At 39.7% G+C, this 22,515-nt stretch overlaps 1 protein-coding gene and 1 non-coding gene across 2 annotated transcripts in view; one reads left to right on the top strand and one right to left on the bottom strand.

Moving 5' to 3' along the window:
- SLC26A4 (solute carrier family 26 member 4) overlaps positions 1-22,515 on the top strand; it is a 46,977-nt gene that overhangs the window by 3,624 nt on the left and 20,838 nt on the right. Inside the window, exons 3-9 of the mRNA XM_068549914.1 lie at positions 4,763-4,873; positions 6,554-6,738; positions 7,341-7,505; positions 12,653-12,805; positions 12,912-12,994; positions 16,870-17,017; positions 19,110-19,223. Of these exons, the coding sequence (XP_068406015.1) occupies positions 4,763-4,873; positions 6,554-6,738; positions 7,341-7,505; positions 12,653-12,805; positions 12,912-12,994; positions 16,870-17,017; positions 19,110-19,223 (959 nt within the window). The remainder of the gene's footprint in view (positions 1-4,762; positions 4,874-6,553; positions 6,739-7,340; positions 7,506-12,652; positions 12,806-12,911; positions 12,995-16,869; positions 17,018-19,109; positions 19,224-22,515) is intronic.
- Positions 3,415-3,486, bottom strand: TRNAE-UUC (transfer RNA glutamic acid (anticodon UUC)). The gene has a single exon. It is a non-coding gene; the product is annotated as a tRNA-Glu (tRNA).

Genomic DNA, 22,515 nt, shown 5'->3' with positions numbered 1-22,515 from the left:
TTCAGTGGTTTACTGACAGGCATGTGTGGGTACTGACCTCATGGAGCTCATTTTAAGTGGGAGACAGAGGAATTAAATAAGCAGATAAACAGAAAAATAATTACAGATTGTGATATCTATTATGGTGGATTAAATAGGCTTGAATAGGGATGAATTTGGGGATGGAGTGTTTATTTTAGTTAGAATGGTCAAGGAAGGCTTCCTGAGGGGGTGAAATTTAATCAGGGTCAGGAGGATGGGAAGGAGACAGCCGTGTAAGGAGCAGAAAGAAGGGTGTACCAGGCACAGGTGCAAAGTCCCTGAGGTCAAAAAGAGCATAGTATTTTCAAGGGAGGAACGGGAAGAATTCCAGTGTGGGTGGAGGAGGGGGCGGGCTGGGGGCAGTGAACAGGAGGAGATAAGGTTAGACAGGGCCAGGATTAAGATGCGGTAAATGAGTCACTCTCTGGGGGCCTTCTTCAATAATGCGCCCCAGGCACTTCGCTTGCTCGCTTGCCTCTCCCCAGTCCCAGCCCTGAGGATAGATGGTTCGGCTTGAAGCCAATCAAGCAGGAGATTAGAGAGAGCTGCACAGATCTGAAATAAATATATATATATTTTGGCTGCACCGCAAGGCATGTGGATCTTAGTTCCCCGACCAGGGATTGAACCCTTGCGCTGGAAGTGAGAAGTCTTAACCACTGTACCACCAGGGAAGTCCCCTGAAATGTATTTTGGAGCAGGAATCACAGATAATATACTGATGGATTGGAACTGGCTGAGGAGCAGGATTGGGATGGAAAACCAAGCATTTCCTTTTGGACATGCCACATTTGAGAGGCCAAATATGGAGTTGGAGATACTAGAAGTGTGAAGGTCATTGGAGGGGTCTGGGCTAGACATAAAAGTCCAGAAAGCATCACTTTGGAGGTGATATTTAAAGGAGTGGGAATGCCTGAAACTACCTAGGGAGAAAGGGCAGATGGGGAGGAGAACGGGGCTGGAGTACTTAAAGGTCGGGGAGATGAGGAGGGACCACAAAGAAACATGAGGACGTTGGGCTCAGGAAGTTAGAGAAAAAGAACAATCTGAGGAATGTGAGGTCAGAAGCCAAGAGAGGCGTTGTTTTCTTTTCTTTCTTTCTTTTTTTTTTTTAAAGGATAGAGGGGTCTGTAATGTGGAATGCTCTTGGTGATGGAACACAGACAATACTTTTAAGAAGGTTTGCTGTGAAGCAGAGTAGAGAAATGGCTGTAACCAGAGGCATAAAAGGCAAAGATAAAGTGATGGGAGGATTTATTTTTCTTTTAGTATAGGAGGTACTAGAACACAGATGTGACCCAGTGGACCATGAGATCTGTGGTCCATGAGGTAGAGGAGAAACAAGTAAAAGTGACAAGAAGGGGCAAGTGTAGATCAGTTCAAGGATAGAAGTGGGAGGGCTGCTCCTTAAAGATAGGTGGGGTATTTTTCCTCCATTTTCAAAGGAGAAAAACAGACAAAACTGTGCAGATGCAGAGAGATTGTAAATTTTGGTAAAAAGCCAATAGGCATCTCATGGAGTCCCTGTTTTGGATGAAGTCTAGGATTCATCTCTAAACAGTGTCTGTATAGAGAAGGGGGATGGGGAGTTTGAGAGAAGTAGGGGAAGTCTGAGTAGCTATCTTGGGGTGAGGAAAAGCACACTTCCTGAGGAAATGAAATTGGATGGCCAGGCAGTTTGGAGTTCCCATCTGGATCATGAAATTTATGTGAAACTGGCCAGCCCAAATGTAGAGAACTTTAGTTCAGTTATCCAGCTGCTTGAATCCTGGCATGGAATAGGGTGATGCTTGGGTTTGGCCAGACTGGGGCTTTACCAGAGAAGACAGGGGAAGGAGAGAGAGAGTGAAGCCAGGAAGTTCAGAGTATTTCTGAAAATTCTATGGACAAGGAGGCAAGTGAAGATGAGAGGGTACCAAGGATAGTGGATCCACTCATGGATTAGAAGCCTCCTGAGGACAAAGAAATGTTGCAGTAAGGATTCTGGAGTAGGTGAGCGGAGAGGCTAGGTGGCTGTAGGTGGAGAGCAGGAGGCTCAACGTTGAGATTTCAGAGGTGGTGCTGCAGTTTCTAGGGATGGCAAAGTCCACGATATAACCAATATAATCGCTGGCTGGGCAGCTGAGGGGTGGGGAAAAACTCATCGGAGTTACTGAGAAGCCAGAAATGCTAAGGATCATGGGATCTTTTTTACTTTTATTATTAACAAAAAAGTCCCCACTAGGCAGCAAGAAATCAATGCAGCCCTTTTAGTGCTATTTTTATTCGTACGTATGGGGAACCTGCTCTCTACTTTCTATGGATACTTTTGCCTTCTAGATGCTTCCAAATGTTTGCTAGCACCACCTTTATCAATACATGCCATGATCCTACACAGGAAGGGTGCCAACACAAGAGATTCCATAGTTTAAATCAATGGCTTGGATTTCTTTACAAATTATATAATTTCAAAACTGTTGTACCAAATTCCCTTATAATATGATTACAGTATATCTGAGTAGCAGTTGTCCCGAAATAGGATACTATGTGAAAACTGAAAAAGCCCCCATTTTCCAGGCCTGTAAGGACTGCAGAGCCCAGTTTAGGCAAGTGGAAGTTTGAGAAAGACTTGAAAAAAATACATAGGAAATAGGTTGTTTTCATTCCTTGCTCTTTCTTTTATTTTTGAATATTTAAAAAAAATTTTTTTTTTTTTGCTTTTGTTTTTGCTCCTTTTCTTGTCTTCCCTTTGTGGCCTCACCTTTCTACTCTATGCTCTTGGGGTGAGTGTTTATTGCAATTCCTTGTTGTAATTTATATATGAAAACATTTGCATCAGTAATACAGATTTTTCTAGAATGCAAACTCTCTAAGGGCAGAGACTTTGTTTTGTCCACTCCCATATTCCCCCAAACCTAGAACAGTGCCTGGCACGTGGAGGGTACATAATCAATAGTTGCTGAATGAATGAATGTTTATTGTGGGAAACCAGAAAATACATATAAGGAACACGAAAAAAATACCTCTTCAACAAATGAGAAGTCTCCTTTGATCCTAGCATATAGATAACCCACTAAACCCATATTTTAGTAAATATCCTACTAGACACATAAATGCATATCTATGTAAAGGTATAAAGAAATGTCTGAGAATGATAAGCACTAAATTCAAGATAGTGGTTGATTCCTGAGGGTGGAGGGAGGAAAGACGATGTGAATGAGAAAGAGTATATAGAGAGTTTCAACTGTACTGGCAATAATTTATTTCTTAAGCTAGAGGCTGGGTACATGGGTGTTTATTATATTATAGTCTTTGCATACCTGAATTCTGTTAAATCTTTTCCTATTTTTAAACTGATCACTATTTTGTGTGTTTTTTTTTTTTTAGCTGCGCCACTCACTTGTGGGATCTTAGTTCCCCGACCAGGGATTGAACCTGGGCCATGGCAGTGAAAGTGCCAAGTCCTAACCACTGGACCACCAGGGAATTCCCTGATCGCTATTTTGAATCCTGCCTTTTCTCACTTATTTCTTATATGCACTTTATTGTACTAGAGATAGGTAAATTATTAGTAGTAAATTATTTCTATGCAGCACATCAACTTCATTTCATAGAATTACAGTATAATTTAGTTAACCACTTCCCTGTTTTGAGACATTCATTCAATAAATAATTTTGGGCACTCAGAGGCCAAGATATTTACGTTGTTGCCACTTTTTTTTTTTACTGTTATAAATGTAATCCTTTATTAATGACCCAAAGGTCAAAGGGCTTGATTTTCTCTCACTGTGAGTGAGTAAAATGTAGGGAGGTAATACAGAGTAAGATGTGCTGACTACCTAAGAAGTATTTAATCAAAAAAAACCCACAGGAGAAGGAAAGTGCTATGGACTGAATGTTTGTGTTCCTCCAAAATTCTTATCTTGAAGCCTTAATCCCCAGTGTGATAATATTTGCAGGTGGGAGCCTTTGGGAGGTAATCAGGTAGAGTCCCCTTATAAAAAGAGGAAGAGCCCAGAGCTCACTCTCTCTGTGCCATGTGAGGATACAACAAGAAGGCAGCCATCTGCAAACCAGAAAGAGAGCCCTCACCAGACACTGAAACTGCTGGTACTTTGATCTTGAAGCTCTCAGTCTTCAGAACTGTGAGAAATAGATGTTTGTTGTTTAAGGCAAAAAGCAAACAAACAAACAAAAAGCCAACGCATTATTGTCTTCCACTGCCATGTACACAGAAAGGTTGAGATTTCTCCATACAGTGTGACATTCATGGACCCAGAAGCCACTTGGGATAGCCTAGCGAAGGTGTTGATTTCTTAGTGGAGAGCCTATGTTATGTACAAAGGTCAGATTTTTTTCTTTGTTTGGATCTAACTTCTGTTCCCCCACAAGAAAGGAGAAAGGGCAGGGCAAAAATGACTGTGTTCCTCACAACACTGAAACACTGAATTCAGACAAACCCAGCCTGAGCCTTTGAACTGAATTGATCAAGTTTTTAATCAACAACTGACTTGACTTTCTTTTTCCACTCACCTGATGATTGAACTACTGATCAGTTGAGTCCGCTCCTTTGAGCAGGTGATATGTGAGCTGCAATCATTATCCCAGCTGATTTGAATCATGTTCTGCATCCTAGCATAGTAAGGAAATCACTCAGAATGAGCTGTAAGTTGAAGAGATCTATGAAAAGGCCTTTCTCTGTTCAGTAGACATAAAGCATAACTTTTGTTTCTGAATTTGATCATTTTGGATGTACTTTCAGGCATGGCGTACGCTCTACTAGCTGCTGTTCCTGTTGGATATGGTCTCTACTCTGCTTTTTTTCCTATCCTGACATACTTTATCTTCGGAACATCAAGACACATCTCAGTTGGTAATTATAAGCATATACAATTCTATCTGTTCACATTTAACGTGTTTGGGCTATATTATGTGTGTTCTGCTTCCATATCTTTGTTAATGTTTTCTAGGGAGATAGGGCATCAGTGTTTTGCCCGCTTTTCCTATTCAATGATGCAATGGTTCTTAAGTGTAAAGTGTAAGTTTTACACTTAATCCCCTTTTTTTTAATGAAGAGGAGAAAATTGAAAGATTGTTAAAAAATTGTAGCCTACCTTCAAATCTTAGCATGTTTTGCTTTTCAAAAATATAATAAGTTTGACTCTATATTTAGAAAGTGTTCTAAAATAAAAAATGACAAGGGAAAGAAAATCTTCAAGAGGTTCTGAACCTGCTATTTTACTAGATTAACTTAGCTTTTACTAAATTATGTTCATCAAATACATATTCATTGTCTTATTAAAGAGCATACTTATTTTAAGTCACTAATATTGGAAGACTGGCAAAATCATGCCAAAACAATTTAGAAACTGAGCTTGGCTGTCCTTCTTGGTATGGCCCAAAATAGATTTATTTCCTGAACTTCCTAAAATTTGAATTTTCTTCTGCTAAAATGTTCTAGTAAATGAGTGTTTTAATGCTATTTTGCAACGTTGACATTTACACTTGAGATAACTTTTCGCCTACATCCATCTGCTGGCTAGACATGTCTACCTGGGCAATCCTTTTGAAACAAATGCAGCCATCTACTACTATATCCCCAACCCATATCCTTATCCTTCGTTGTATTTCCCCCAGTGTCTGGCATATTGCCTTGTCTATAAAAGGAGATCAGAATGAGGTTATTGACTAAAAGAACTTTCTCACCTGGGAGAGTAGATCAGTATCAAATGCATGACGAGGTGAGGAACACAGAAGCTGATTTTTTTCTCTTTGGTGTTCTATACATTTAGACACTCCGGGTTACTGGATTTTGGTACTGAGCCCTCCCAGCTGTTAAAGCCTTCCATGATCAAAGGATAGGATCATCATCATCATGGATAAAAACATCAGTAGTGAATGGAGCAGCTGCTGAAAGAAAAGTACTTTTGAAACATAGAATCTTACAGACTGGCATTTGATATAAAAAAATTTGTCTTGGAAAGAGAAAAAGAGAAACTCTATACGCCCTTTGCTATTTCTTTAACCTAATTTTGATCAAGTGATATTGATCAAGGTCCTTATCTCCACAGAGATCAGGACGTTGGATGCTCTAGGAAATGAACTTACATGGAATAAAAATAAGATGGAACAAGTAATGACTCAGCTAGTATGCCATTTCTGCCAGGAAACCTTTCTTGACAACTCCTCCCTCCACCCCCCCATGTCCCCACCCAGATACATGAAGATCACACACAGATAGGTTAGACACCCTACCTGTGTACTTACAAAGCAGCCTGAAAGCTGTATTACAATGACCCACCTACATGTCTCTCTTGCTCATTTCTGGGTCATGAATGCCTTGAAGCATCTACTTTTTAGCTTTTTTTGGTGAACAAACAGTATTTTCCCAATCACAGCTAATTACTTCACACATCTTTCTAATCCTACGTAGACATGTTGAGCCTAAACATTTGCAATTAATAATAATAATTTTTTAAAGTTTTTTATGGAGGTATAGTTGATTTACAAGTGATTAATAATTGTTACTTGATAAGAGACTTTTTTTCCCCAGGACCTTTCCCAGTGGTCAGTTTAATGGTGGGATCTGTTGTTCTGAGCATGGCCCCCGACGAACACTTTCTCGTATCCAGCAGTAATGGAACTACACTGAATACCACCATGATAGACTCTGCAGCTAGAGATGCAGCAAGAGTATTGATTGCGAGCACCCTTACTCTTTTGGTTGGAATCATACAGGTAACGGGCTTACAAGGAATATATAGATTGGCATGATTTGTATTTGAAAGAATTAACTGTAAAGCATGTGGACTTAAAGATTCTTTTAAAAGCAAAACAAATCAATTTACCGACCCCTCAAAGTTATTTTTTAAGTTATATTGTTTTAGGTCAGGTGCTAAAATAATCAGCAAGCCCCCACTTATTAAGGCTCACTTAATCATCAAAGTCTGAGAGAGAAAAAAAAAAGGCAGAAGAACATGTGTGATTTAAATGAGAGTAAGAGAAGGGAAATGTGCCAGAACCCATAAAGAGAAAAAAATGTTCTGGTGAGCAGAGCCATGGAAACTGCAAGTCACAGAAATAAGCTACATGAATTTTTCTTTTCTTATTACATATCTAGAAATACTTTAAAGTTCGTACTACACATGGTTTTCAAATTTTAGAGTGGTGGAGGAGAGAGGGCATTAAGAAATTCAGATTTCTTTCCTACAAGTATTTTTGTGTTATCGGCAGGCTACCAGAGTTTTAATTGGTGTTAAGTTTAATTCATTAATAGTTCAAAAGGGTTGATCCTTCTCCCAGGCAAACATTTAATTTTTCCTTCCTTCTTCTTGTTCTAGTTGATATTTGGAGGTTTGCAGATTGGATTCATAGTGAGGTACCTGGCAGATCCTTTGGTTGGTGGTTTCACAACAGCTGCTGCCTTCCAAGTGTTGGTCTCACAGCTAAAGATTGTCCTCAATGTTTCAACCAAAAACTATAATGGAATTCTCTCCATTATCTATGTAAGTGGTGCTTCTTAATCCAGGGATGGCTCACTTTTCCTCTTGAACTTGAGTCTGGAGAGTGTGCGTTCCTCCGTGCCATACTTTGGGAGCCACTGAAAACATTCTTCTCTGAAAGAAGCAGTAGAATCAGGGGTGACATTGAAAAAGGCAGATTTTGCGAAACATTGTTCTCAGTTGATCAAAATGGTTTCAGAAGTATCATTGCTCTTAAAAATAGTAACGAAAACAAAGTGCTACAGTGAAGACTGGCCTGGGAGGCAGCAGACTTGAACCCAATTCTCAATTTTGCCTCTGCTAAGCTAAGTGACCTTGGACACGTGGTATAGGGCAGTGGCTGAAAGCTCAGTTTGGATGAACGGGATTCATATCCTGACCCTATTATTTATTATTTGCACTATTACATGAGCAAATCACCATGCCTCAACTTCCTACTCCGCAAAATGGAGTTGGTAGTAATACCTGCCAATTAAGTTAAATAAGGATATATGAGAAGCACTTGGCCTAGGGGCTGGCATATAACAAGTACTCAAAAAAAACAGTGTTATTTTGAAATTATTATTTCACATCTCAAAGCTTCTTTTCTGTTTTATTTATAAAGTGAAATGATTGGACATGTATCTCTAAAGCCCTTTTTAACTGTGAGAGTCCATAAAATGCATAATGTAAATGTCTCAGCAATTATAGATGAAGAGGAACATTAGATTCAGAGATGATTCAACATGCAAAAGAGATGCAAAAGAAGGATGTAGATCACACTAATTAGATTTGAAAAAGTTCTTGGATCTAAATGTATGTTCTGTATAAAGCATGTTATCAATGCTTGAAAAATGGTGGTAATAGTAACATGATGTCACCCTAGCTTGGGGAGAATGATACAAGGCAAATACAATGTGCCAGCGTTAAGAATGAGTTTGAGTCCTTTAATGACCCATGTATTAGCTTCTAAAATGATGTAAGGCCATGCATACATATCTAAAAATTAGTGAGGTGGACAGGAATTTGCTCAGGTTCACAGCAGTGCCATAATCCCACATTACTCTGTCCATTCAACAGACATACCGAGTGCCTATTCCAGGCCAGATACTGTGCTAGGCAGTGGGACTAGGTAGAGGAGGCAGTTTAACATAGTGATTAAGATCATAGACTTTGAACTTCAATAGACTTGAGTTGGAGTCTTGGTTCCACCACCTATGACCCATGTGATTCTGGGCATGTCATATTTAACTTTTCTAAGCCTCAGTGTTGTCAGCTGTAAAATGGGAATAATGAGAGTAGCTGCTTGTTAGCATTCTGAGGATTAAAAATGAAAATTTGTGTAAAGCCCTTAGTACAATACCAGGCTCATAGTAAGAATTCAGTTCATTATTGTTATTTTCATGATCATGATGATCAGACCTCATGGAACTTACTGTTCACTTCCCAAGGACCCAGCCTATTAGCAGCTGTTTTTTCATTCATCATTATTTCTGTCATTGTTGATTTTTTTCCTACCAAGACCTTGGTTTGCTTTGAGACCTTCTGACTGTCTTTTTCTGAGAGGCTGTCTCACTTTTGCAGTCCCTACACACCATATTTTTTTTTTGCTTTCCTACTTTCTCCATTAACTGTTCATTCATTTATTCCTTCATTGTCATCCGTTCATCTTTTCAATAAGTATTTATTGAAACCTGCCACGTGCCAGGCACTGTTCACTCCCTGTACAAACCCACTTACTCCTGAATCCACCAAGACACCCCGACTGAGTGTGCTCGCCTCGTCGTGTAAACATCGCTAGGACTGCATCCTCACAGATCACAGGAGGCCTAGGCCGATGGGTGACCTGGGTCCCTGGCCGCTGCTGGACTTCTGCAGACAGGGGACAGAAATAGTCCTTCTGGTCTCCTAGGACTATGTTTAAGATGAAGCTTGCTGCAAATAACTCCACTTTCAACAGAGAGCAAAGTAACCAGGAAACACTAGAACAAGGTCAAAAATAGTTTTTAAACTATTATGTGACTTATGTCCTGTTGAACATTATTCTTGAAGCCTCAGGTTAGAATGTGTTACAGAATTCTGCAAGCAATTCCTCCCAGGCCAGCCAAGTTGGATAAAGACACTTCAATCATTCTTGTGTGAGGATGAATATAAATAAGCTTGCTCCTCTGGAAAAAAAAAAAAAAAAATCAGCAGGTCTGGAAATAATTGCATAAGGGTTGAATGAGCCACTCAGTACCTGAACAGAGAATTCTGCTTATGATATTACCAGTTGCGATTATTCGTGAAAGAATCCTTCAACACATGCAGGGCAGCTGTGGATTCCTCCAGGAAAGACTGTAAGATTGTTGTAAGATGCTGTCCTTGGAATGTAGTTAACATCCCTTTTGTTATAAGCTTGTGCTCTGGATCACCTGCCTGCTCCTCCCTCCAAAAAAAAGGGAAATAATGAATATAAGTAATGGGAGGAGGAAATATTGGGAAAGAAAGAAAAATAGAAACTTGTTTACAAATGCCAGAGATGCTGGGTACAAGAGGCAGGAAGGAAAATTGGCAGAATTCAGAATTAGTAATACTCAAGCTACCAGGTAACTACTCAATCATGTAAGTAAATCACACAGTCCATTTCAAAGTGGTTATGTTTTCCTACCGTTCACTCTGAATGGTTTGTCTCAATAGACAAGGGAAGCCTTTCTGCTTGCTGACTAAATTGACGTTACCTCCCCATTTCTTCCCCTAATGAGGAGGAAGACCACATGGAAAAGTTCTGCCCAGATGGTGAGAGTTTTGAAAGCTACCACTAAGCTTGATCAGATTCATTACTTCGAATCTATTTCAGTATGTAAAAATGAAGCCATTATAAAAGGAAAGTAACATTTTAAGGGTTGATCTTATATATGCAACAGAAGTTCTGGTAGGAGGAAATGCCTGACAGCAAGGGCTGATTATGAGGGATTTGTTATATTCATAGAGATAAGATGAATTAAAATAAATTTGGCACCAAAAGTTAACCAGTGAATTTCCTCATATGTAATATCAGGTATAATTTTTAACTTAAGGCTTCATATACCCAGAAGGAAGAAATTCTGTAAATGAAATGGTTCTAAAATTCTCCAAGCATGGTAGGAAATATAGTAAAATATCACCCATTCTGAAAAGTTTCATTACCTTGATTTGAACTGGTCAGAATACTAGGTTGAAATATGGAATCATAAGTATATCCATATTTTAAACACATTTTAGTAAGTACTTTAATAGTAAACTAAATTGGAATTACTTTACAGTGCTTTCTTATCTTAAAGTCTCATTTCTATATCTTTGAGTATAATCTGACTACTTCAGTTTATATGGGTGAATTTTATTTCCACATAGATCAAGCTTTCTATTGTAGAACTTTTCATAAGAGATTCTGAATAAAATCAACTATACTCCAATATAAAATAAAAATTAAAAAAAAAGATTCTGAATAACTACTCAGTATAGGCAATTAATATATTCATATGCCTTGTTTGATGCAATTGTGTAATATAAACTGATCTTGGTTTTTGCAACTCATATTACATTTTTAATACACCACAGGTGCTTTTTCTTCAAAGGTCTAAGTGACTCTCAAAGATTACATGGCAATCCTGTAGTGATCACTTTTGTTAAGGTGAAAGTTTTTAGGATTGGGATAGGTATTCTGATTGTTCTTAAGTTTGAATATTTCCATCTTGCGTTGAGAGTAAACCTTTATTGTATAGACAATTAATTGAAGTATTATATCTAGCTCATGAATTAATCACGGTCATCATCAGAAAACTGATTATGTAAAGGGCCAGACAGCAATACCTTCAAGACTCTGAGTTGTGTAGGGCTGTTTACTGCTATGGTAAATGCCTTAAATTCTTGAGTTGTGTCTGCTTGTGGTAGTAGTTTTTTTTTTGTTTTTTGTTTTTTTTCCTTTTTCACCCTGCTATCACTTGCGTCATCTTGTTACTATCAATGTATCTGCCTCTAGCAATTTTTACTGACTCTGGAAAGCAGACAAAGTAAATGTGCTAGTATTGTGTTTAAAGCAAGGGCAAAAATAGGCAGTGAAAAGTCCAAGAGGCTTCCTACAAGTCAGATTCTCGAACTCTTGTTCAAGCACTTGGTGGCATGTATTTTGCTTGCACAGTAGCTTCTCCTCTCATTCCCTTACTCTTGAATGTTTTCCAAAGAGGTGGAGGTTGCTGGCAAGATGACTCCTACATTACTCAGTGAGCACTATACATAACTGTTACCAGATTGTTGTTATAATTATTTTAAGTAATATTTTATCTTCATATAAAAATATATCTATAAAGGGACTCATTCAAAGAAAGGTAACCTTCACTGGGAGATTAGTCGTCTCGAAGAATTGAGGAATACCTTCTAAAGTCATGCCTTCTACAGGACTGAAGTTCCTATAACAAAGATATTAGTGTTCTCCTCCGGGATTCTTCCTTGCTAATCTCCCTTGATTCCCAGAAACCTCCTATTTACAAAACAAAACTAGTTTTTCTTGAGCTGTCTTGTCTGTCCACTTGGAAAGAGTTAGTTTTATTTAAGTCACCTTAGTTCAAGTTTGAACTAAGTACCAAATTAATTTCCAAAAATTTATATTTGACCTATATATCAATTCAATAGCTTTTCTTTGCCATAAAGAATGGATTAGTCCGTATGTATCTACATATGAAGAATTTTAGGGATTTTTATTCTCACCTGTATCATTCAGGTTTAGTGAAGAGCTTTACCTAAAATATTGGTTAACTGGGACTTTTGGTTTATCAGTTTTTAATCTCAATAATACATATCAACATGGTGAAAATTAGGTCACTTAATAGCACCTGTAAAACCACTTAAGCTATAAACTTTTAAAGCCCTTCTGCAAGCAAAAGACAGTATATAATGATATATTTTCTTTTAAAATATCCCATTCTTATTGTAAAAAATACAGATAAGCAAAAATAAGAAAGCAGAAATCACCCATACTTTTACCACTTCAAGTTAACCATCATTAATAACTTGGTATATATATTGCAAAGATTGGATGTCAATGGTCTGTATATTAACCAACACATTTTTATAATTTTACATGAAATTAAGTGCTCTTTGATGATGATATGATTTTTCATATGGGAAGTATATAAAAAAATTTCTTTTTACAGACTCTAATTGAGATTTTTCAAAATATTGGTAACACTAATCTTGCTGATTTCATTGCTGGATTACTCACCATTATCATCTGTATGGCAGTTAAGGAATTAAATGATCGATTTAAACACAAAATCCCAGTCCCTATTCCTATAGAAGTGATTGTGGTAAGTAGAATGTGTAATTAGAAAATTCAGCATTAATTAGTTTGATAAGAAAGGAATTGTTAAAACAAATGGACTTTTTTTTTTAACCTCTTTTGTTTTATTTCAGACAATAATAGCTACTGCCATTTCATATGGAGTTGACCTGGAAAAAAACTATAACGCTGGCATTGTTAAGTCCATCCCAAGTGGGTGAGTATGGAGTTCCTCTTAGGCAATACTAATATATTGTCAGTGCTTTCTGTTTAAATGAAACTTAAGCTTCATTTCATTGGTCTTATTTGTGTGTGATCTTAAAGAAATATCCATTTGTGCAAACTATCAGATAAACAGTATGTGTGTAGATAAAGATCAAGCCATTTGTTTAAAAGCGACCCGCATATGCTCTCTCTTTTTCTTTATGTTCTTAAAACGTGGCAGGACATGCACTTTTAACGCCAGATTCCTGATTTAAACTCACATATACAATTACAGTATACTATACATACTGTAGAATCATGGTTAGTAACATTTATTGTACTGAGAACAATCTGCTTAAAGAAAAAGGGACATCTGGCCTAAATTCTCCTCCATTTAGTTTAATCCATCTTAGATAATAATTATATCATTTGTGCCTATAAATAAAGTGCATTATCTCTAAGGGAGGTTTGATATATTTGATAGTTTGATGAAGTAAAAGAGTAAAGAACTAAGGTTCTTTGTCTACTTCTGTCACCATCTAGTCCTGTGGTCCTGGCAGGTTCTCCTGTGACACAAAGAGAGTGACAAACCACCGAAATCTCAACTTGAACTTGCTGTAAAGCACCAATGAGATCGCTCATAAAGTGCAAAGTGGACCAAGGGCCCTACAGTATAATTCGACCATATGACATTGAAAAAGAAACCCAAATGTTTATTACATTTGTAACATAAACTTATAGCATCTATGACTAGACTTGCTGTTAGATAACTAGGAAGTACTGGTTTCCCCTCCCTTAATAACAGCTGAGGGACCTGTAACAGTGTTTCTCATGCTCTTAATAGAAACTCCTCAGGCCAGCTCAGTCCCGGGGCTTATTCCACAGGGAACTGCTGCCTTGCCATTGGGTTAATCTTATGATTTCTTCTAATCTGTTCAAAAAAAAAAAAAAGAAAAAGAAAAATTACATCTGACTACATGGGGCTTAACTTACATATCATCCTTTCTGGTGTTTCTCAAACTCATTTTTTTTAAAGAATCACATGAGGCCCTTATTAACACAGATTCCTAGTTCCAACCCCAAACCTATGGAATCAGGCTTTCCAGAGGAGGGGCCTGGGAATTAATATTTTTCAAACGGGCTTCAAGTGATTCTAATGTTCAGGTAAGTTTGGGAAACTTTACATTAGAGGATCAACATTTTGATAGTGAATCCTAATGCTGGTATAAATTTAGTGATAAAAAGATGCAGTGTGGCTATTTGAGTTATGGCGTTTTCACTCTAACAATTAGATTATTTGAGTAGTTATAAACAGCTACATAAATAATATATTTTATAGATCCCTGCTGTCAGGCTTCCTAGGGTGTAACTCTTAGAGGAGGTCCATAGCAAATGCCCTGTCCCATAAGTCCATGTTCTATTAATAGATTTAGGGAACTCATTTTTGCTGCCCTAAGTCAGCGGTCCCCAACCTTTTTGGCACCAGGGACCGGTGTCATGAAAGGCAATTTTTGCACCGACGGGGGTGGGGTGTCGGGTGGGGCGGGGGATGGTTCAGGCGGTACTACAAGCGATGGGGAGCAGCAGATGACGCTTCGCTCGCTCGCCCGCCGCTCAGCTCCGTGCACAGGTACCGGTCCGTGGCCCGGGCTTGGGGACCCCCGCCCTCCGTGATCCCTTCTGACCCTATCCAGAGCTTTCCTGGCTGCTCTCCTGCTGAGAATGGATCTCTAGCCTCTTGCTCTTGGGTTAGTCAAGCTGCATCCTCTGACAGACCGCCTGGTGTGATTGGTCAGCTGACCTAACCTGCCTGGCCCCCAGGACTCAAAGCTCCTCCCCAAGGGCAGTGATCCCATTTGTCTTGTGCAACTTTTTGATAGCACTGAGCCAAGTCTAATAACATTAACAAACCTGAAAAAGAAAGGGTGCTGTGGAGAGATTGGAGAAGGGCAAGGAAAGGAGAGAAAGATGAGTAGGACGAAAGGAGGAGGAACAAAGAGAAACACTGTGCTACCCACCTCTTCATCCCCTCCCCACGTCAATCCCCCAATAAGGGAGTAAAAGCACGGCCGCCGCCGGCAGCTTCCTTTTGTCCCATTGAGGGCCAATGCCATATGTCAGTATCGCTCAGTGCCCAGTGACACTGTCCCCAAAACTGTGACCACTTGCCCTACTTCCCTACTCCCTTGCTTGGCCAAATATACAATTTCTGCAAGTCCGGTCAGCTTCTGAGTATCCCACTAGGATTCACCTAAACGAGGAGCCCTCATTCTCTCACTGACCCTTTTCCTTTTTTGTTATTGTCTTTTGTTTTTTAAATTTTACTTTTTGGCCGCACCACAGGGTATGTGGGATCTTAGTTCCCAGACCAGGGATTGAACCCACGCCCGCTGCATGGGAAGCCCGGAGTCCTAACAACTGGACTGCCAGGGAAGTCCCATCACTAACCTTTTTCTTAACCAGCAGGCTCTAAGAGGGTCAGTCAGATCTTGTGACCCAGGAAATCATCTAATATCTAACATTCATACCTGGACCTACTAAATGACCTTGAGCAGATCATTTCACTTTTCTGGGCCCCAGTTCCGGTATCAACAAAAAGAGAGGTAGATTCAACAGTTTCTAGGATATTAGATTAGGATATTAATTTGGATAATATTAGGATATTAGCTGGCTCTAGATTTCTATTGTTTTCTATAAGAATCTTATTTCTACTTTACTACTTCCCTCTAATTATAGGCAGAAAAAAATATAGTTTCCTATTAAAGGAACTTCAGGTGTGAGGTAGGTCAGGGAGATTGGCTCTTGTTTTTGTTTTTTGGCCAGGGACCTCTGGAATTACACCATACGGATAGTAATCAAGATATAGGTACAAGAAAGGAATCCACCCCCCACCCCGATTTTCATATCGGGGGACAATTGCAGGCTTATAAACTTGTAGATTTATTTCTTTATACAGTTGGTAGAGTGGCTCTGGTTTTGTCAAACAGTAACTGTTTGATCTCGCAACTGTTGGGATGTCTTAATCATTGTGACTTTGGAGCATTATGATAATTACATACATTTAATCTTTTTTGGACTCAAGAAGATTTTAAATATCATGGCTCTTAGAATGGATTTTCCACTTAGCTCTTTTAGCATCTTACATTCTTTGTCTCTTTAACAGACCTGACCTCGCCTTGTACAGGGTGAATCTCATTTTATGGCTAGGATATCTTAAATTCAAAGACCTTTAAGATGAAATCGTGTAAGGAGAAACACTAATGTGTGAAATGGCACAGCATGGGATTGTATGGTATTAAAAAATCAGTAATGGGGCTTCCCTGGTGGCGCAGTGGTTGAGAGTCTGCCTGCCAATGCAGGGGACACGGGTTCGAGCCCTGGTCTGGGAGGATCCCGCATGCCGCGGAGCAGCTGGGCCCGTGGGGCACAACTACTGAGCCTGCGTGTCTGGAGCCTGTGCTCCGCAACGGGAGAGGCCACAGCAGTGAGAAGCCCGCGCACCGCGATGAAGAGTGGCCCCGCTCGCCACAACTGGAGAAAGCCCGCTCACAGAAACGAAAAAAACCCAACACAGCCAAAAATAAATAAATAAATTTATTAAAAAAAAAAATCAGTAATGACAGGCTTTTCTTGTCAGAGCGTAGATAAGGCAGCATCTGTAGGCTCTCAAACAGGGGACAAAGGAATCAGCCAGTGAGATAGCACCAACTTCTGATTGAAACCTGTAAAAGCCGGTGCTACCACTTATGCATCTCACGTACCTCTTGCCCTCTTGGATCAAGTCCTTTCATTTCTGACTTGTGGCTGGGTTGATAGAGCATTTGGTGAGGTGGGGGAAGAGCATTATGGTCAAATTTTCACAGCATTTTTCATTTAAAAACTCACTAGGTTTTTGCCTCCAGCGATTCCACCTGTGAGTTTGTTTTCTGAGATGCTGACTGCATCATTTTCCATCGCTGTGGTCGCTTATGCCATTGCAGTGTCTGTAGGAAAAGTATACGCCATCAAGTATGATTACACCATCGATGGGAACCAGGTATGGTCACTCTTTTGCTGAACTGGATTTGTAGGGCTGAAAATAAGAAGAAAACATAAATGGGAAAGATTTTTGTTGTCTGCTAAAGAAGGGATTGGTTTCTTCCACCCCTCTTTATTGAGTTGGTTTCTCTCCTGTGTGTGCTAATTTGAAATTATTTTGAAATATGCATGTTGTATCACTTAATTTTTAAAATATATTTTACTGTTTCTTTATCCATATTTTATTATATGTCTCTGAAAGATAAGCATGTAAAAAGCAATCGTGATACATCATCATATCTAAAAAACTAGGTGTAATTCCCTAATACCATCTAATATCCAGTCAGTTTTCAGGTATAACCACAATATCATTATCACAACTAAAAAAATTAACAATAATTCCTTGATAATATCAACTATCTAGTCAGTTTTCAGATTATCTTAAAAAGTTTTTTTAAACAGTTGATTTGTCTGGTTAAGTATCCAAACAAGCTCCATGTGTTGTATTAGCTGGATACATCTCTTTTTTGTTTTACATTTTTTAACAATTTTTTTTTTAATTGGGGTATAGTTGATGTACTATATTATATAAGTTTCAGGTGTACAACATAGTGATTCACAAGCTTTAGAGGTTATACTCCATTTATAGTTCTTAGAAAATATTGGCTATATTCCCTGTGCTGTATGCATCACTTTACTTTTTTTTTAAATTAATTTTTATTGGAGTATAGTTGCTTTACAATTTTGTGTTAGTTTCTACTGTACAGCAAAGTGAATCAGCTATACGTATACATATATCTCCTCTTTTTTGGATTTCCTTCCCATTTAGGTCACCACGGAGCATTAACTAGAGTTCCCTATGCTATACCGTATGTTCTCATTAGTTGTCTATTTTACACATAGTATCAATAGTATATATGCATCACTTTACTTTTTAAGAAATAAGTTGAAGTAATCCTAATTTTAAAAAGTTAATTCAGTTAGGTCATAAATAACATTTAAGCTTAGCATATTAGATTGGAATAAGAATTCTTCATGTAATCTAGTATCGCCTGGTAATTTTTTTTTTAATGACAGCTATAATACGGCAAAACAGTGCAACAAACACCAATGATAATAGTTGTGACCACTTTAAATTGAGGTGGTTTATTGTGCAATTACAGGTTTCCCCTGCTACCCAAAAGCAGAGCGTTCCTATGAAAACTTTCTTAAGCAGAAATGGCAGGAAAGTGAAGAAGCAGTTACCTTAGGACACATCTTGCAAACAGATGCACAAAATCCATTTAGATGAAGCACAGGTGCTCACCAACACAGTTCAAAGCGATGGCGGCGCGATGCTGAGATGCTGAGTGTAGTTCCCGGGGGAGGAGCTTGGTGGTGCCACTCTCCCTACTTGGGGGGCATGCTGCCTCTATAAGGGCTCGCTACAAAACAGATGTTTTTCGCCCTTTTTTGTAAAAGCGAAAAGCCCCTTGGGATTTCTTTCAGTTAGCAAAAACAGGTACTAACATAGGTCTTTTGTAAAAGCCAAGTGGCGTAAAGTGAACTTTTGAAAAGCAGGGGATACCTGTAATAGATACAGGACAGTTTTTGTAGCATCTGATACCTGTAATAGATACAGGACGTTTTTTGTAGCATCTGATACATTTACCAGGTGAGCTGATTTTCCACTGCTTGCAAATCTGCAAGTACGGTTGGTTTCTGAAAACACAGCATAGCAATTACAGCAGTTAAATGATTAGTACTCAATAAGAATAATAGCCCTCCTAATCATAATACACTTCATAGCAAATATCCAACCACAGAGAAAATATTTTATGTGAGAGTTACAGATATGCCACTCACCAGGAAGTGAAATAAGCATTTGAGCAAAAGATCAGTCAATCTTAAAAACAACTGAAAGCAGTGTAAGCCTCTCTTAGGCTCTATGGAGCCAGAAGTCCCCATGTCTTCCAAGGGCCCCAAGCACCTTTAATGGTAAGAATTAAACTGGGACTCCCAGGCAGGGCGGGCTTGAGAGTTTGCTTTCTTAATGCTCTTCCTTAAACACTTGGCGAGGGTCTTGCAAAGGTTTGATTTGTAGCATCACTGCCATCCAGTCTCTCTCTTAGGAATTCATTGCCTTTGGGATCAGCAACATCTTCTCCGGATTCTTCTCTTGTTTTGTGGCCACCACTGCCCTGTCCCGCACCGCCGTCCAGGAGAGCACTGGGGGAAAGACACAGGTATGTAACAGCGGTGTCGTAATATCCATCTAGAATGATGGAAAGAATGAGTCAGGGGAATGGTGGCTCAGAAAGGCTTGCACAAGAACTCAGCAGAATGATTAGCCTTTGAGAAAAGAGAAACTTGTACTTCCTGGTCTGATTCCACCCGGGGTCTCTCCATCTCCTTGACGGTGATCCATCCCCTCCCTGATAAACTCTTCCACAGCAACATTTATGGTTTTCTGATGCAGCAAGTCTCAAACCATTTTGTGTCAGTGCTCAGCTGGCAGATAGCTCCACTTACTTGCTTTTCCAGGGACGATAACAGTTGACAAGGAATCAGTCATGAAGAATGCTGATTTTTACCAATTTGTTATCTGGGGATAGAGAAGGCCTAGTAAGAGCACTCTGTGGCTTAGTGAGTTATTATATTTTCAGGAAAATGAAAAGCTGTGTATTTACATTTCCTTTACAAGGATCAGGAGCTTCGTCCAGAGGCGTTGGGTCCCACAGAACAAGTTTGCTAGCCAAGGATATTTTTGTTGTAACATTTTGGCATTTCTTCCTGAGCAAGACTTTTGTTCCTAAAGTTCTGAATGTGGGTTTCATCTTGCCTTTTAAATGTGGTTTTTAAGTTGTTGCCTTCCCCCAAACCAGCATCCAAGTTAATCTCTGGAAAACTCCTCCTTCAATGGGCCAGAAAGCTCAGGAGCTGTTCTCAGGCCATTCTTTCCAGCAGGACATGAGTCAGCTAGGCCAAACCAAGTAGATGGGGGTGAGGGGTAGCTCAGGAATTGTGTTTCTGTTATGCCTGAAGAGTTTTCTCATCCCAACACAGAAAGAACTATTATTTAAGAGTAAAAAGTACATTGAGACTATAAAGGAGAACAACAAATCCAAGGTGAATAGGGTAACACACACACACACACACACACACACACACACACACACACACACATACACACATACACACACAGAGAGAGTCTTCAAATAGGGTTTTTTAAGGTAGAGACACTTACAAATAAGTACAAAAGAGAGAAACTGAGAAAATGAATGACTCCAACAAGGAAGTTGCCCAGGGGGAGCCTGAACTGTCCCCAAGGTGCCCATGATGCTCCTTTACCATTTATAAAGGATCTTGGTGACAGGGTCAGAAGAACTGGCCTCTTCCAATTTCTTGGCTCCCATTCAACAAAAATTTAGTCTAAATTTTCAGAATTTTTCTGTTTAAAATTGAGTTTTCTTTGCTTTTTTCTGCAAACAATTTCCAGCTTTGTGAGAGCAAATAAAACAATACAGCCTCAAAAAAAAAAACAATACAGCCTCAAACAGGAAGCATAACCAGAGATCTGTGGTCAAGGGGAAGAGGTTGGAGGTGATTGCCAGAGTTGTACCTGTGGTTCAGGGGGTAGCTGTCAGTAGTGAAATTTTCTGCTGCTTCCACTGGAGATGGGGCCCTGACAAGCTCTCCAGGGCACATGGCTGTAAGTGGGTGCAGGCAGAACCCCAAGTGCTGATGTCCATTCTCTGCTGTTACTTCCAGGCTGAAATGGGCACAGTCCCGTCCATCCTCCCCTCCCCTCCTAAGAATGCCCATGTAAAGTGATTCCTTGGCAGAGGGTTTGGGGATAATGGTGTTCTGGTAAGCTAATACCCCCTGCAACACACTGGCGTGTATTATATTTAGGAAAGAAGGATGCCAGGATTTCAGTACTGAAGAATGAAACAAGCAGAGAAATAGCTTGATATTTAATTACTGAAATGTATACTAAGTTCTGGGATTAAAAGTCTAAGTGTCTGGACTGAAATCCAGGGACTTGTGACCAGCTGAACTGGCAGGTCTTCTCCTGTTGTGTGGCTTCGCATGTTTTTTTTTCATGTTGGAGCCTCAGTTTCTGCATCTATGCAATGGGGATAATAATCGTATCCACCTCATAGGGATGTTGTGAGGATTAAATAAGAAAATGTTTATAAAATCCTGGCACTCACTTGTAAATGTTGATGGTTCTGGTCATTAACTTCTCAAGGTAAGAATAGTGCCTTAGTACCTATGATACATACGTTGTACTTGACACATAAGAAGCACCCGGCATGTATTTGCTGAATGAATGAACAGAATCATAAGTGTTAGTGGACATCAACTGTTTTCAACACATCTACAGATTGTAGAAGAGCTCAACATTGCAACCTGTGCTTTCTCTCACCCCCATCTGACTCCTACTGATTCATGAAAAAGTAATTATGATGACAAACTGTTCCCTAGCTCTGGTTACCCTCTCACTTAAGAGAAGAATTAATTTTCTAGTAACTGAATCTGCTCATAGATATGAAATCTACAGCATTTCCTGCAAAATAAGTAATTTTCCTTTATAAATTAAGTACAAGTAATGGGTTCCCTCACAGATTTTAAAATAGTAACCAAAATTAGTCTTGGTCCCCATAATTGGAGGCTAATGATTTCCTATCCTCAGTGAGTAGGTGGCCACCCTCCTGGCATGAGTTGGGCAGCCGGCTGTGGTCCCTGTCTCCAAATCTCCATCCCTCTCACCAATCCACAGAGCCCTACATCCACAGTGAGATGCAAGTGCCTCATGATAGACAATGAATGTTGGTTAAGTAATTGCGTAGAAGAAAGGAAGGAAGGAAAGGAGGGAAGGAGGGAGGAAGGATACCAGCTTCTCTGCTTAGGTAGGAGAGGGGAAAGCTCACCAAGGTACTGGGAACCCGGAGGTGTGGTGCTGGGAGATAACAAATTGCCTAGAAAAGGGGATCTGGCTGGACAGAGCAGACTTTTCAGTGAGTCATATACATAACATCGCCTCAGTCTGGCCTACGTATCCTCTGAACATGACTGAGCAATTTGCCAGCTGGAGTGAATGAGCGTGGATATGAAATTTCCTTAAGTTTTCAGATTTTTAATTTCTATTGGCTTTATGTGTCTCCTTGAAGGCAAACATCTTGCACTAGGGCAGTACTTGGGCCCAGGGCAACCTTCTCTGCTGCTTCCTCTCTGGTTGCTTTGCTTCTGGCTCCCTGTCTCCTTCTCTCCTTTGTTTCAGAGCTACTAGGCCTCACCTCGGCCAGGCCCCAGCTGTCTCAGCAGAGAACCCATTGGTCATCTAATCACAACAGAGAGTAGTCCCCACCCCCTCATCCTCTCTCCTAACTAGTTACGGATCTTAGGAGAGCTTTTTTGCCAGCGAAGGTAAAGTTTCTGAAGCTTCCTTGACTCCTGCTACTGCCCACCCTAACTCGGGCTGCTTGTGGGGCAAAGCTCTGAGCCTGCATCCGTGCAGCTGTGGGAGGATGC

Source organism: Eschrichtius robustus, chromosome 8, assembly GCF_028021215.1.
Source record: "Eschrichtius robustus isolate mEscRob2 chromosome 8, mEscRob2.pri, whole genome shotgun sequence".
NCBI classification, from domain to species: domain Eukaryota; kingdom Metazoa; phylum Chordata; class Mammalia; order Artiodactyla; family Eschrichtiidae; genus Eschrichtius; species Eschrichtius robustus.
The sequence above is the reverse complement of the archived record's forward strand: the minus strand, read 5'-3'. Positions and strand labels throughout refer to the sequence as shown.